Below are 14,634 nucleotides of genomic sequence, written 5' to 3'. Positions count from 1 at the left end.
AGAAAGGCAAACGCCACAAAACAAACCCCCTATTCTGGTTAAAACAACGAAAATCGCCGACGAGTGGACAGAACTCCCCAAAAGAAAAACGAGCAAGCAAGCATGACGTCACACGAGCTGCACCGCATGTCTGCGCAGCTATCCCCGTCCCCGGGAGGGGAAGGGGGAGCCCCAGACCCTCGTGCCGGCGATCCACACCTCAATTCTGAGGCTGGATATCAAAAATGCGAAAAGACCACCGACTGGAGGGAGGGAGGGAGGGTTGCTGGGGAGTCTCCGGGACTCTCCCAGAAAATGGCGTTTCATTACATTCAACACTGGTTTTCTGGGTTTTTACAGCTCCCCAGAGCTACTTCACCAAAGACGGAAACAGAGGGACGCATCCGGGAGGTGGTCGTCGCTCACACCACAATACGAAGTCGAGACAACAGGCTGCAACAGCTGACCCAAGGCGACACAGGTCCGACTAGGCCCAGGAACATACACGAGGGAGCATGCAGCCAGGACCCAGTATGACTGCCACTAGCAACAAACTAGTGCCCGAATGTCAGTCCAAGACATGCCACCAAGACAGCAGCAAGCGCAACAAGCCTACGAATGTCAAGGGCACAGAAAGAGATTGCAGACAGGCTAGAAAGAAAGAAGGGAAACAGGATAAACCCAAAGCGCAGCACCAGCTGCAGAGGCCGCGGCGCACAAAGAACGGCGGAGAGCTGCAACCAGACACAAAAACAACACCCCGGCCAACCAACCAAACAGCAACAACCCCAGAAACTCCTCCAGAAAGAGCCGTCGCAACCCCACCGGAAAAGAAGACACGGCCGCAAACGACCGAACACCAGAACCCCAAGAAGGAGAACCACTGACAAAAAACCAGAACCGAAGGGGCCACAACAAACCAAAGGGGAGAGAGAAAAGAGCATCCTGCCCAAGAGCAGGATGGCACAAGTGGAGAAGAAGCAGGCCGGAGGCGAATAAAGCCCGTGACAACACGTAACGGTGCAGAAGGAACAACAAAACTGGGCAATCCGAAGCGGCTCCGCCAATGCCGCACAAGACAGGGTGATGGTATGCGGCCAGATTACAGCCCTGAACCACCACGAGGAAAGAACAAGACCATGACAAAAAAGATCGCAGTACACCTACGAAGAGACAAAAAGGAAAAGGAAGGACCGCCAGAAAACCCCATACTGCCGCTGAGACGAAGCACACAGGTGGGACACATTCAAGAAGCCACCTGATCACCAAACAGGTGGTGAGATATTCGAGTCAAAATGACCAGACAAGAAGACTTGAAAAGGCCGAACCAGTCCCACCACGGAATGTACCGGCCATGCAAGAGAGGCGGAGCCAAGGGAAAACCCCTAGGTGCGGACACCAAGTAAGCCGCGCCGGAACCAAGGCTGTCAAAGAACCAAAAGTAACGTCCACCAGGGAACCAGGAACCCCGACAAAACCATGCAAGCCAGGAAAGAACTAACCCAGCCGAGCAGACACGCTCTGTCCAGAAGGCCCCCCTCCCCCAGGGACCCTGGAAGGAGCAACAAAAATAAACCGTAGCCAGGGCCAGAAGCCAAACGCCCCCTGCCCCAACAAAAGGAACTGGAGGGGCAGGAGTGAGTGATTGGAAGCAATAGACACCAGCAGACAATGCAACACAGAAGCTGGTAGTGACAAAGGAGAAGAGGAAGAATGTAGAGCTGCACCAGAACACCGGGCCCATTCCACTACAGGAAAACTGAACAAGAACAGAACGCAACTTAGCACAAGCATGAAAGCAGCCAATACGCACTTATCAAGAAACACAACAACGTGTAGGATAAGGTAGGAACACGTAAAAATGCAATGAAAAGACAGTCCAAGTACTGGAAGCCAGGAACAAAAGCACAAGCCACCGGCAACAGAAGGCACATGAGCTACATGCAGACAAAGTGAGAGAAAAAAGACCCCCCGCCACCACTCAAGTGCTAATGGGAGAAGCAACCCCCACATGAGCACCAAAAACCCCAACCCCAAGATACAGGAAAAAGTCATCCAAACCACAGGAGGAAGGTGAGGGTATAGAAGGCATGTACACATCCCGGATGAATATGAATGTGGAGAAGGAGCATACATATGGTTGAACCACAAGGTAGAAACTGACCAGAAAGGCAACTGGTCTAACGCACACTCTGCGACCCCACAATGGACGCCCAAGTCAAAATCGAGGAACGCCCAAAGAAGAATGCGGAAAACATTCTAACAACCCATTAAACCAAAAGTCAAAGGCTGTTAATGACAGGTTAGGGTAAGTTAGGTGAAAACTATGGAGAAATGCCAAATGTGAAAATCAGCACCCGCCGACGTCAACTCGAGCGACCACCGAGGAAGTGCAACACATGGGCCGACCCAACTGCTACTTGAGTCAGACATCAGAATGGTACGGAACATATATATATAAGGGAGCAGTCAGGTGCTGAACGATGGCAGTGAATGAGTGTCCAGAGTCCCAGCTAACAAAACACCAGACCGTAGAATCTCACCTGTAGAGCATAGGCACTATCGAGGAATGATAGCGTAGCCGCGTAACAGTGTGGGAGCATTGCTAGTGGAACATGTAATTACCTAAGTGTAATTACCTAAATGTAGTTACAGGATGAGAGCTACGCTCGTGGTGTCCCGTCTTCCCAGCACTCTTTGTCATGTAACGCTTTGAAACTGCTGACGGTCTTGGCCTCCTTCACCTTCTCACCTAACTTGTTCCAACCGTCTACCACTCTGTTTGCGAAAGTGAATTTTCTTATATTTCTTCAGCCTCTGTGTTTAGCTAGTTTATATCTATGACCTCTTGTTCTTAAAGTTCCAGGTCTCAGGAAATCTTCCCTATCGATTTTATCAATTCCTGTTATTATTTTGTATGTAGTGATCATATCACCTCTTTTTCTTCTGTCTTCCAGTTTTGGCATATTTAATGCCTCTAACCTCTCTTCGTAGCTCTTGCCCTTTAGTTCTGGGAGCCACTTAGTAGCATGTCTTTGCACCTTTTCCAGTTTGTTGATGTGCTTCTTAAGATATGGGCACCACACAACCGCTGCATATTCTAGCTTTGGCCTAACAAAAGTCGTGAACAATTTCTTTAGTTTAGAACATTTCTCTCCAGAAATGCTTGTGCAGGAGAGCAGGGGCAGTGGAGAGGCGGAGGAAGTGCCACTCCCAGCCACCCCACACCCATAAGCAGAGAAAGAACTAGATGTGTTCCCCACATATAAAACTCAGCACTCCCACAATATCCAGGGGAATATTGTGGGAGTGCACCCAAGGAATGCCATCAACAGACTGGGTGAATAGAGCCACAAACAAGCAACGAAGCATGCAGGACTCAGGGTAGAATGTGTCACTAACCCAACAGGCAGCACGACGGAGGGAAAAACAAGGAGTGTCGCCCTGAGACAAGGGGACAGAGCAACCCTCAAACTCGCACAAAGCGAGGGGAGATGCAGGGATCTCGTCCATTGGAGCCGAGTGTCCCCACGGAGTTTTCCAGGGCCTTTAGACTGGGTCTGCTAAGGGTTATCCCAGGCAGGGTACTGCTAACCGGCATCCCAAAACTACCAAGCAAACTGCTAAAAGCTGAACTCCCGAGAAGTATCCACTCACGAGGGCGAAGCAGGGGGTGCCACCACACAAACCACCCTAATATAAGGGGGGGGAGAGAAAACAAGGCAGACCCCCACCAGGCAAAAAGAAAAAGAAAAGAAAAGAAAACCTCGCAAGAAAACAATGTACCCGAAGAGAACAGAGCCGGCCATTGTTATAGGTGAAAACTAGCTATGCACTACCCAGCGCCCCACCAGTAAAACAACTACCACGTACCCCAAGGGAAACAAGGGAGGAAAACCCCCATACACTCGGGGCGGCCAAACGCCAGGCAGCAAAAAACCAACAGAGGTAGACCCAAGGTGACTTGTGGAAGAGAACCCCCAAGCCCCAAGGGCGGTACTTACAGGGCACTCAGGGAAGGTGATCCTAAGCACATGCAGCCCGAGAACCTGAGAATAATACTCCTAGCTCGCACGACCACTGGAAGAGCAGCACTGAAGAAGACTGGAGCAGGAGCCACACAACTGTGCACGATCCCATCAGCCAAGGAACTGAGGTGTGGATCACCGGCGCGAGGGTCTGGGACTCCCCCTTCCCCCTCCCAGGGACGGGGGAAGCTGCGCAGACATGTGGCGCGGCTCGTGTGACTTCATGCTTGTTTGCTCGTTTTTCTTTTGGGGAGTTCTATCCATTCAGTGGCGATTTTCATTGTTTTAACCAGAATAGGTGTTTGTTTTGTGATGCTTTCCTTTCTGGGTACCTGTCCTGGTCAATGGTAGATTTAGAATGCTCCAAATCACATGTGCATTTCTATGGGCCATTGGTCCTCATGCCTCTGTGAGGAGGGGGGGGGCCAGGCTCTGGCTCGTGGTCCCCAGTAGGCCTAGAACTCCACCCCACATTGACTGATGCAAAATAGTTAGGGTATCCATATCAGCCTGGTTAGCTCCGAGGAGCCGTAGGGGCTCCCCCAGAAAAAAAAAAAGAAAAAAAATCAGACATTGAAATAATTGGGTAATAATATCTTTGTGGCAAGAAGACCCCCCTCCGGCGCTTGCTATGTCAACATCTCATTTTTTGCCATATTTCCCCACCCTATTGCGGACAAAATATACCACCTACGATTTTTTTGTATTTTTCCTGTGATCACGGAACACAAATGAACACTTTTATCAAACGAAAAAAAAAATTTGATTATTTTATTTCTTGAACCTGGGTGTGTTGCAGGTTATAATTGCAAGACCAGCCCCAGGGGTTAAATGTAAAGTGCTCATAGGCCATTGCTCCCTGTACCTCAGTGAGGGGACCAGGTTCTGGCTCCTTGGCCCCGGTAGACAAAAGGACTCCAGTGACTAATGACGACAAACTAATATAGGACACAACAGTTCAGATAGCTTCAGGGAGCCGACGGGGTTCCCCACAGAAAAAATCTTGAAATTTTAAGTACACGGGTACCTCGGTTTAAGAGTTTAATCCGTTCCTGGAGACAGCTCGTATTCCGAAAACTCGTATTCTGAAGCTAATTTCCCCATAAGAAATAATGGGAAATGAATTAATCCGTTCCTGACTACCCCAAAAAAACCCACATCAAACTAAGTTTTTATACCTAATTCATCTAAATAAACCTACAAAACTATGTTCAAGTTATTACTTACCTTGCTGGAAGATGGAAGATGGTGAGGAGGAGGGAGGAGAAGAGGTGTTACTGTTTGGAAGGGGAGTCCCCTTCCATTATAACATCAGGCAGTGAGGTCTTCACTGGTGTGCACACTCTGGCACGTTTTGCCTGCATACCACTAAGACTTGCTTGTCTTACTAAAAATCTGTCTAAAGACACTTGTTTTTCCCTACATTGTAACACTTGTCAGTAGTAAGACATCACATTGTCATTTAAAAGGTCAATGCAATGGCCTGCTACAGCTTTATCTGGGCGAGTTTTTTCAACAAAACTTTGCAATTCTTCCCATACTTCACACATTTTCTTAACACTTTAGCGTTATCACGGCGCTCAAGAGCATTACCACTTTTTGTGTTGAGGTCGCACAGCGGACTCGCTCACGAGTCACGAGAAAAAATATTTCTATAAACTCTATTTGTTATGAGATCGACTTTGGGATAGTTTGAAAATGTCCGCCATGAAATTTCCGTTTTCTCTAATAGCCGCATAGCCTATTTGGGAGAACTGCGAAGCATTGCACCATCGAGGTAAGACCATTGTGACACGATAAGTGTAATTGACGTAGTTTTTTATTTGGTGCCGGTCTAACACATCCTTGTGTGACATTTTATACTAATGTTCTTATAGAACATTATATTGCAAACACACTGGTACAAAAATTAAATACGTAAATCAAAAATTAATGTCAGGACAGTGAAAAGAGTATACACTTTTCAGTGTTGTCACTCAAGCTACGAGGATGAGGAAAGAGGACGTTCCCTCCATGCTAGATTTGATATTTACCAGGAAGGAGGAAGAGATATTTCACATTCAGTACCTTCCTCCCTTGGGTAAAAGTGACCATGTCTTATTGGGAATAAAGTATGCAATGCGTTATAAGCTGGAAGAAAATAAGGAGGTTGAAGCAGTTGAAAAACCAGACTTCAGGAGAGGACATTATGGTGACCTTAGAAATTTTTTTAGTGAGTATAATTGGACAGACTTGATGCTAGGCAAGGAAGTGAATGAGATGTATGTCAAGTTTTATGAAATATATGATAAAGGCACAAAAAAATTTATACCAAAAGAGATGCAGGGCCAGAAAACAGGATTGGTTCGACAGAAATTGTGAGAGGGCAAGAGACCAAAAGACACAAAAATGGAATCAGTATAGGAAGAGGCCAAACCCCCAAACATACCAGCGATACAAAGATGCGAGAAACAACTATACAGCAGTAAGGAGAGAGGCAGAAAGAAATTTTGAAAAAGGGATAGCGGATAAATGTAAAACAGAACCGGGCCTATTCTACAAATTCATAAACAACAAATTGCAGGTAAAGGATAATATCCAAAGGTTGAAAATGGGAAATAGATTCACGGAAAATGAAAATGAAGTGTGTGAAACATTAAATGAAAAGTTCCAAAGTGTGTTTGTACAAAATGAAATCTTCAGAGAACCAGACACAATAAGAATTACAGAGAACAACATAGAGCGGATAGAGGTGTCTAGAGATGAAGTGGAAAATATGCTAAAGGAGCTCGGTAAGAACAAAGCAGCTGGTCCAGATGGAGTTTCACCATGGGTTCTGAGAGAATGTGCATCTGAGCTCAGCATTCCACTTCACCTGATCTTTCAGGCATCCCTGTGTACAGGAATCGTAGCAGACATGTGGAAACAGGCTAACATAGTTCCAATCTACAAAAGTGGCAGAAGGGAAGACCCCCTCAATTATAGACCTGTATCATTGACAAGTGTAATAGTGAAAGTATTGGAAAAGCTAATCAAAACTAAATGGGTAGAACACCTGGAGAGAAATGATATAATATCAGACAGACAGTATGGTTTTCGATCTGGAAGATCCTGTGTATCGAATTTACTCAGTTTCTATGATTGAGCCACAGAGATATTACAGGAAAGAGATGGTTGGGTTGACTGCATCTATCTGGACCTAAAAAAGGCTTTCGACAGAGTTCCACATAAGAGGTTGTTCTGGAAACTAGAAAATATTGGAGGGGTGACAGGTAAGCTTCTATCATGGATGAAAAATTTTCTGACTGATAGAAAAATGAGGGCAGTAATCAGAGGCAATGTATCGGAATGGAGAAATGTCACAAGTGGAGTACCACAGGGTTCAGTTCTTGCACCAGTGATGTTTATTGTGTACATAAATGATCTACCAGTTGGTATACAGAATTACAGTGGTACCTCCCATAACGAATTTAATCCGTTCCATGTTCGTCATGTGAAACGGACGTCATACAAAACGAGTGTCCCCCATGTAACCAGTGTGATGCACTGTGTTTATTGTGAAATTTCCCTAGTGTGCATGACATCAAATGTTCCCCAAAATATAATTTTTCTTTGTAAAATGATAAATTACCGTCCCTGAACATGTCTATGTAAAAATAATTACCAAATTCCACTTACTTTGGCTGTGAGGGCGTGGACAAGGTGCGCTGTGACGTCATCAGGGGCTGGTCGCCCGTGTGTGAAGCTCCCAGACACGGTCGCGCAGGCCATTCAAGCACCGCGTGTTGCCACAAATATATTTTCAAATATTTTTCCTATGCATTTCCAATGCGGTTTTATTTGTTTCTTTTATCGTATATGATGCATATTTGTGACCTTTACAATATGTATACAGTAGAATGTTCATAATTTTCCATGAAACTGTGATACATGTGTCAGTAATGTGTCCACAATAAATGTTTAGTCACAATATTACGTGGTAAAAATTCACTAATATTACAATATGTACAGTTTCACATACTATTTACACAGTAACACACTGTATTACACACTTCAAGAAGACCTGGACAAAATAAGTATATGGAGCACCACTTGGCAAATGGAATTTAATGTTAATAAATGTCATGTTATGGAATGTGGAATAGGAGAACATAGACCCCACACAACCTATATATTATGTGAGAAACCTTTAAAGAATTCTGATAAAGAAAGAGATCTAGGAGTGGTTCTAGATAGAAAACTATCACCTGAGGACCACATAAAGAATATTGTGCAAGGAGCCTATGCTATGCTTTCTAACTTCAGAATTGCATTTAAATACATGGATGGCGATATACTAAAGAAATTGTTCATGACTTTTGTTAGGCCAAAGCTAGAATATGCAGCTGTTGTGTGGTGCCCATATCTTAAGAAGCACATCAACAAACTGGAAAAGGTGCAAAGACATGCTACTAAGTGGCTCCCAGAACTGAAGGGCAAGAGCTACGAGGAGAGGTTAGAAGCATTAAATATGCCAAAATTAGAAGACAGAAGAAAAAGAGGTGATATGATCACTACATACAAAATAGTAACAGGAATTGACAAAATCGACAGGGAAGACTTCCTGAGACCTGGAACTTCAAGAACAAGAGGTCATAGATTTAAACTAGCTAAACACAGATGCCGAAGAAATATAAGAAAATTCACCTTCGCAAATAGAGTGGTAGACGGTTGGAACAAGTTAAGTGAGAAGGTGGTGGAGGCCAAGACCGTCAGTAGTTTCAAAGCGTTATATGACAAAGAGTGCTGGGAAGACGGGACACCATGAGCGTAGCTCTCATCCTGTAACTACACTTAGGTAATTACACTTAGGTAATTACTCAGTACTTTGGAGGTGCGTAATAGTCAACGAAGTAGTCCATGGTACACAGCGCGACTTTGCTCTCCTTGCACCAGCTACAGATAGATTTTTGTTTCCTGTTTCATCGTTCTGTGTGCTTGCAAATAATGCACTCGCGTGCACCCTTGGCTTTAGTACTTGTAGGTGGTATGTAGCCAAGCTTGTAAAGCATAAGGTAGTATTGAAACGATTATAGGAAAAGCTCAATTTGTAAGGTAGTCTTGAAAAGATCGCTTTGTAAGGTCCCACACAGGAAGAGATTCAGCTAGCCTCAAAGAGTGTCCATCAGTCAGGAAGAGATTCAGCTAGCCTCAAAGAGTGTCCATCAGTCAGGAAAAGATTCAGGTATTCTTAAAAATATCAATGAACACCACCACCATGGAAGCCGCTAACACTGTTCATCTATGCTACTTGTATCAGATGCATCATCACTGAACGCAGAAAACGATTCATCTATGTATCATCTATATACATTAGAGATGGCAAGGGTGGGGCTCAGAGCTACACCTGGATACGCTCGCTGTATCATCCTCATAGGTGCTGTATCACAGGCATCCGACCGTTGTGTTAAGCCCTTATTGCGCCTAGCTTCACCAATGTTATGACCCTTATGTTCTTCAAACAATAGGGTCTGAATTGCACTGACTGAGTACAGTCTTTCAACACCGTGTGGGACAGGTGTTTGAGAGCCAGAGGCACGTGTGCTACAAATGGTTGCTCACGCACTACTAACCCAGCCAGCAGCCCTTGTCTTTCATATTCGTTATAGCAAAAGGTTCGTTCAGTGTTTGTTGGGTAGGCTGCTCCATTATGACAATCTTTCTTTGTTTCAAATGTGTTCCATTTGTTTTGTATTTATCACTTACGTCTCAATAATGGAGCAGCCTACCCGACAAACACTGAACGAACCTTTATGACATTTGTCCATTTTTCAAATTGTTTCAACAGTTCTTTTATTTTTCGTTTTTTTTTTTTTTTAAGAAACATGGAGCAGTCGACCTGTAGACCACCGAACGAACATTTTTGACATTTGTACTGGTTTTCAAAATTCTTCATATTTTTTTATTATTTACGTTTTTTGTATGTAAGAAACATGGAGCAGCCTACCTGCCGACCACCGAACGAACCTTTTGCTATAAGACAAATGAAAAATAAATATTGAACACATTTGAAGAAAGGAAAATGTCATAATGGTTTATTCAGTGTATGTAAGGTAGGCTTCTCCATTATTGAGACGTAAATGACAAATAAAAAACAAATGGAACACATTTGAAACAAAGAAAGATTGTTATAATGGAGCAGCCTACCTGCCGAACACCGAACGAACTTTTTTGACATTTGTTGTATATCAGATATTTCATTTCTTTTTTCCTACAAAAACGTCAATGCTTTGCAACATCTCAGCAGTCACCCTTTTATATCCCAGCATCATTAGCATCTTTAAACAAGAACAACATAATTTATGTGCATCGTCGGAGGCGTCTAAGAATGTGCAAGCAGCAGCGCGACCCCACCATGTGGTGTTGACGTTACTCAAACCAGCGTTCGTCATACGGGACGATTTGACGCCGATCGGGCCGTTCGTTACCCAAAATATTCGTCTTTTGGGGCAATCGTTATGCGAGGTACCACTGTATATGAACATGTTTGCTGATGATGCTAAGATAATAGGAAGGATAAGAAATTTAGATGATTGTCATGCCCTTCAAGAAGACCTGGACAAAATAAGTATATGGAGCACCATTTGGCAAATGGAATTTAATGTTAATAAATGTCATGTTATGGAATGTGGAATAGGAGAACATAGACCCCACACAACCTATATATTATGTGAGAAATCTTTAAAGAATTCTGATAAAGAAAGAGATCTAGGAGTGGTTCTAGATAGAAAACTATCACCTGAGGACCACATAAAGAATATTGTGCAAGGAGCATATGCTATGCTTTCTAACTTCAAAATTGCATTTAATTACATGGATGGCGATATACTTAAGAAATTGTTCATGACTTTTGTTAGGCCAAAGCTAGAATATGCAGCTGTTGTGTGGTGCCCATATCTTAAGAAGCACATCAACAAACTGGAAAAGGTGCAAAGACATGCTACTAAGTGGCTCCCAGAACTGAAGGGTAAGAGCTACGTGCGAGGAGAGATTAGAAGCATTAAACATGCCAAAACTAGAGGACAGAAAAAAAAGAGGTGATATGATCACTACATACAAAATAGTAACAGGAATTGATAAAATCGACAGGGAAGATTTCCTGAGACCTGGCACTTCAAGAACAAGAGGTCATAGATTTAAACTAGCTAAACACAGATGCCGAAGAAATATAAGAAAATTCACCTTCGCAAATAGAGTGGTAGACGGTTGGAACAAGTTAAGTGAGAAGGTGGTGGAGGCCAAGACCGTCAGTAGTTTCAAAGCGTTATATGACAAAGAGTGCTGGGAAGACGGGACACCACGAGCTTAGCTCTCATCCTGTAACTACACTTAGGTAATTACACTTAGGTAATTACTCGATCGCCCAAAACGCAGCACTATTTTCTTAGGTTAAACCTTACCACTGGCTTTCTTGGGACCCATGGCGAGATATATAATATCTTTTATGGTCAAATGACCAAAAATTCAACAAAACACTGAAAATCCGGGTGAAGAATTTACGTGGAATAGTCACTGGGTGCGAGGCACTGGTAAACTGAGGGTTGAGAGGCGACGATCGCCGTACCACCACGCGCTAGGTCGGCCTGTACGCGTATCAACAAACTCGACTTCCGAGGTAACCCTCGTCTTCCGAGACATATTTTCCGAGGAAATCCTGCTTGTATTCTGAAAAACTCATATACAGGGACACTCGTATTCTGAGGTACCACTGTATATAAAAACAGGTGTAGATGTGATTTATAATGATACAATAGTTTTTATTGTTGACCAAACCACGCACTAGAAATTGAAGAGACGACGATGTTTCAGTCTGTCCTGGACCATTATCAAATCGATTGTGATGAGACGAGGGAGGCAAGGGCATTAAGTAGGCAAGAGAGAGGCGAGGAGATGGAAATCTTAGAGGAAGATACGAGCAAGGCATCTTGAAGGTACAAAAGATAAGGTGTAATAAAGAGTGTAATAATAGTTATAAGATAGAGATCATAAGAGAAAACAAGTGACAGAAAAACAAAGAAAAAAGAAGGATAGGCTTATGTTAGGTCACGTTTGTTAAAAAATTTAGAACATTTGGGTATATACTGAGAAAGGGAAGAGTCAACAGCATCAAAGCCAGGACTAAGGTTCATGTTGGGTTAAATGTTCTAAACTTTCTAACAAACATGACCTAACATAAGCCTACCCTTCCCTTTTCTTTGTTTTTCTTTCTCTTGTTTTCTCTTATGATCCTTTTCTTATTCCTATTATTACAACTTTTATTGCACCTTACCTTCTGTACCTTTTGCCTTGCTCGTCTCTTCCTCTAAGATTTCCATCTCCTCACCCGCTCTCTCTTGCCTACTTATTACCATTGTGCTGCGCCGGCTTTAATGCCCTTGCCTCCCTTGTCTCATCACAATCGACTTGATAATGATCCAGACCGGACCAAAACATTGTCGTCTCTTTAATTTCTAGTGTGGTTCGGTCAACATTTTTCAGACATGTTATTGTGACTCATCATCTGCAATAGTTTTTATGGATTATAAGCCAGTGTAACAAACCTGTGTCAAAAGGATGGATGAAGAATTCATCTTCATGTGACACTATATACCCAACAATATGCTTGGCCTTGGTGAACAGATTGAGGTTTCCAAGATGATCTGAATGTCCATGCGTTCCAACAGCATAATTTATGTCATCACAGCATATCCCATGCGAGTCAAGACCTAAAGATAAGAGAAAAATTTATAATTTTAAGAATCAGTTCATTCATGAACCTTTAAATTTCTTACACTATTTTTACACCCCAGCTCTATATTTTTTTAGAATAGTTTCTGAAAATAAAACTATTATATAAATTTTATTTTATATAAGTTTACAGTATTGTATAAATGAAAAGTTATATGTCAGTTCTACATAAAGTTAAACAAGTTCCACTCATTTAACCACTGCACTGCACAGAGCGCCTTGAAGCACTGGATCGAGGGTACACAGAACACCATTTGGCATTTTTAGGCAAAGTATAGGGAATGATTCAAAACTCCCGCAGGTACACAGGGCTCACATCCTGTGCCTCAGGACTCCTGTAAACAGATACCACCTTGAAAAAAAATCGTCAGCATCTGTGCTGGCTGTGAGAGCCTAAGTATTGAGAGAGAGCGACCAAGGATTTTGAGGAGCCGGTGGCTGAGTAGACAGAACACTGGACGCGTGATCCTGTGGTTCCGGGTTTGATCCCGAGCGCCAACGAGAAACAATGGGCAGAGTTTCTTTCACCCTGATGCCCCTGTTACCTAGCAGTAAATAGGTACCTGGGAGTTAGCTGTCACGGGCTGCTTCCTGGGGGTGGAGGCCTGGTCAAGGACTGGGCCGGGGGGACACTAAGCCCCGAAATCATATCAAGATAAGGCTGGCACATGCAGGAGCTGCGCACAGCACTGCTGTACAGCTAGGAGCCACAGTACCACTTAGTAATGATGAATAAAATAGGTAACTGAAAATTACATTGCATTGATAGTGTTACAGATGATCCAGACTGTGATAAAGACTATGTACAACATTCAAATATCAGTGAACACAATGTTAGTTCTGATATTCCCAGCATGAGGTAAAGACACAGCACCCAGCTATTGTTTCCTCCATCTATGCATCATGAAACAACCTTATGTTCTGTCACCAATGTTCATTTTGTTATGGAAATAGATTAATATTCAGGATTTTGTGACAGGAATGTGATAATAATAATAGTGGTTTTTAGCAAGTTATAGCAAGATGAGTAGAATATTGGAGGCATTATATTGCATCATGTGACTACTGGCATTGTCTGTTTGTGGCTCCATGCTGTGTTTTGATTTTATCATTATATTCACCAGAACTGCTTATTAATATGTTATGATGCATATAAATGTTGTTAATGATATATAAAATGTGTACATAGTGTAATAACAACAAGAATGTACTTGTGGATAACCCTTCAATTTACATTAATATACCTACTTTTTTTTCTGTCAAATTTCTTATGCAATCTATTTTTTTTATACTTTCTTACAATGCATTTTTATACCTTCTTACAATGTATTTTTATACCTTCTTACAATGTATTTTTATACTTTCTTACAATGTATTTTTATACTTTCTTATAATGTATTTTTATACTTTCTTACAATGTATTTTTATACCTTCTTATAATGTATTTTTATACTTTCTTATAATGTATTTTTATACTTTCTTACAATGTACCTGTAAACATTTTGTTAATTTTGCTAGAAATTATCTTCTTAAAATTATATGTTAGATTAAGGATCTGCCCGAAACACTATGCGTGCTAGTGGCTTTACAAGAATGTAATACTTTCAAGTCTCTGTACTCTCATAAACCCAATGTTCCTTCTTGTATATAAATAAATAAATAAATTAATAAATAAATAAATAAATAATTAAATAAATAAATAAGTAAATAAATAAATAAATAATTAAATAAATAAATAAATAATTAAATAAATAAATAAGTAAGTAAATAAGAATACTGTTTGGTTGATCTAAGAATATAATATACCTGTCACCATATATGATCTCAATATTTTTGAGAATAGCGATGTTCCACACATTTAACTATATAAATTTCACATACA

At 42.2% G+C, this 14,634-nt stretch overlaps 1 protein-coding gene across 1 annotated transcript in view; it reads right to left on the bottom strand.

Moving 5' to 3' along the window:
* LOC123754085 (metallo-beta-lactamase domain-containing protein 1) overlaps positions 1 to 14,634 on the bottom strand; it is a gene marked incomplete at its 5' end in the record, with an annotated part of 110,516 nt that overhangs the window by 26,093 nt on the left and 69,789 nt on the right. The window contains 1 exon segment of the mRNA XM_045736245.2: positions 12,566 to 12,730. Coding sequence (XP_045592201.2) covers positions 12,566 to 12,730 — 165 coding nt within the window.

This window comes from Procambarus clarkii, chromosome 6 (assembly GCF_040958095.1).
Source record: "Procambarus clarkii isolate CNS0578487 chromosome 6, FALCON_Pclarkii_2.0, whole genome shotgun sequence".
In the NCBI taxonomy this organism is placed as follows: Eukaryota; Metazoa; Arthropoda; class Malacostraca; order Decapoda; family Cambaridae; genus Procambarus; species Procambarus clarkii.
The sequence above is the reverse complement of the archived record's forward strand: the minus strand, read 5'-3'. Positions and strand labels throughout refer to the sequence as shown.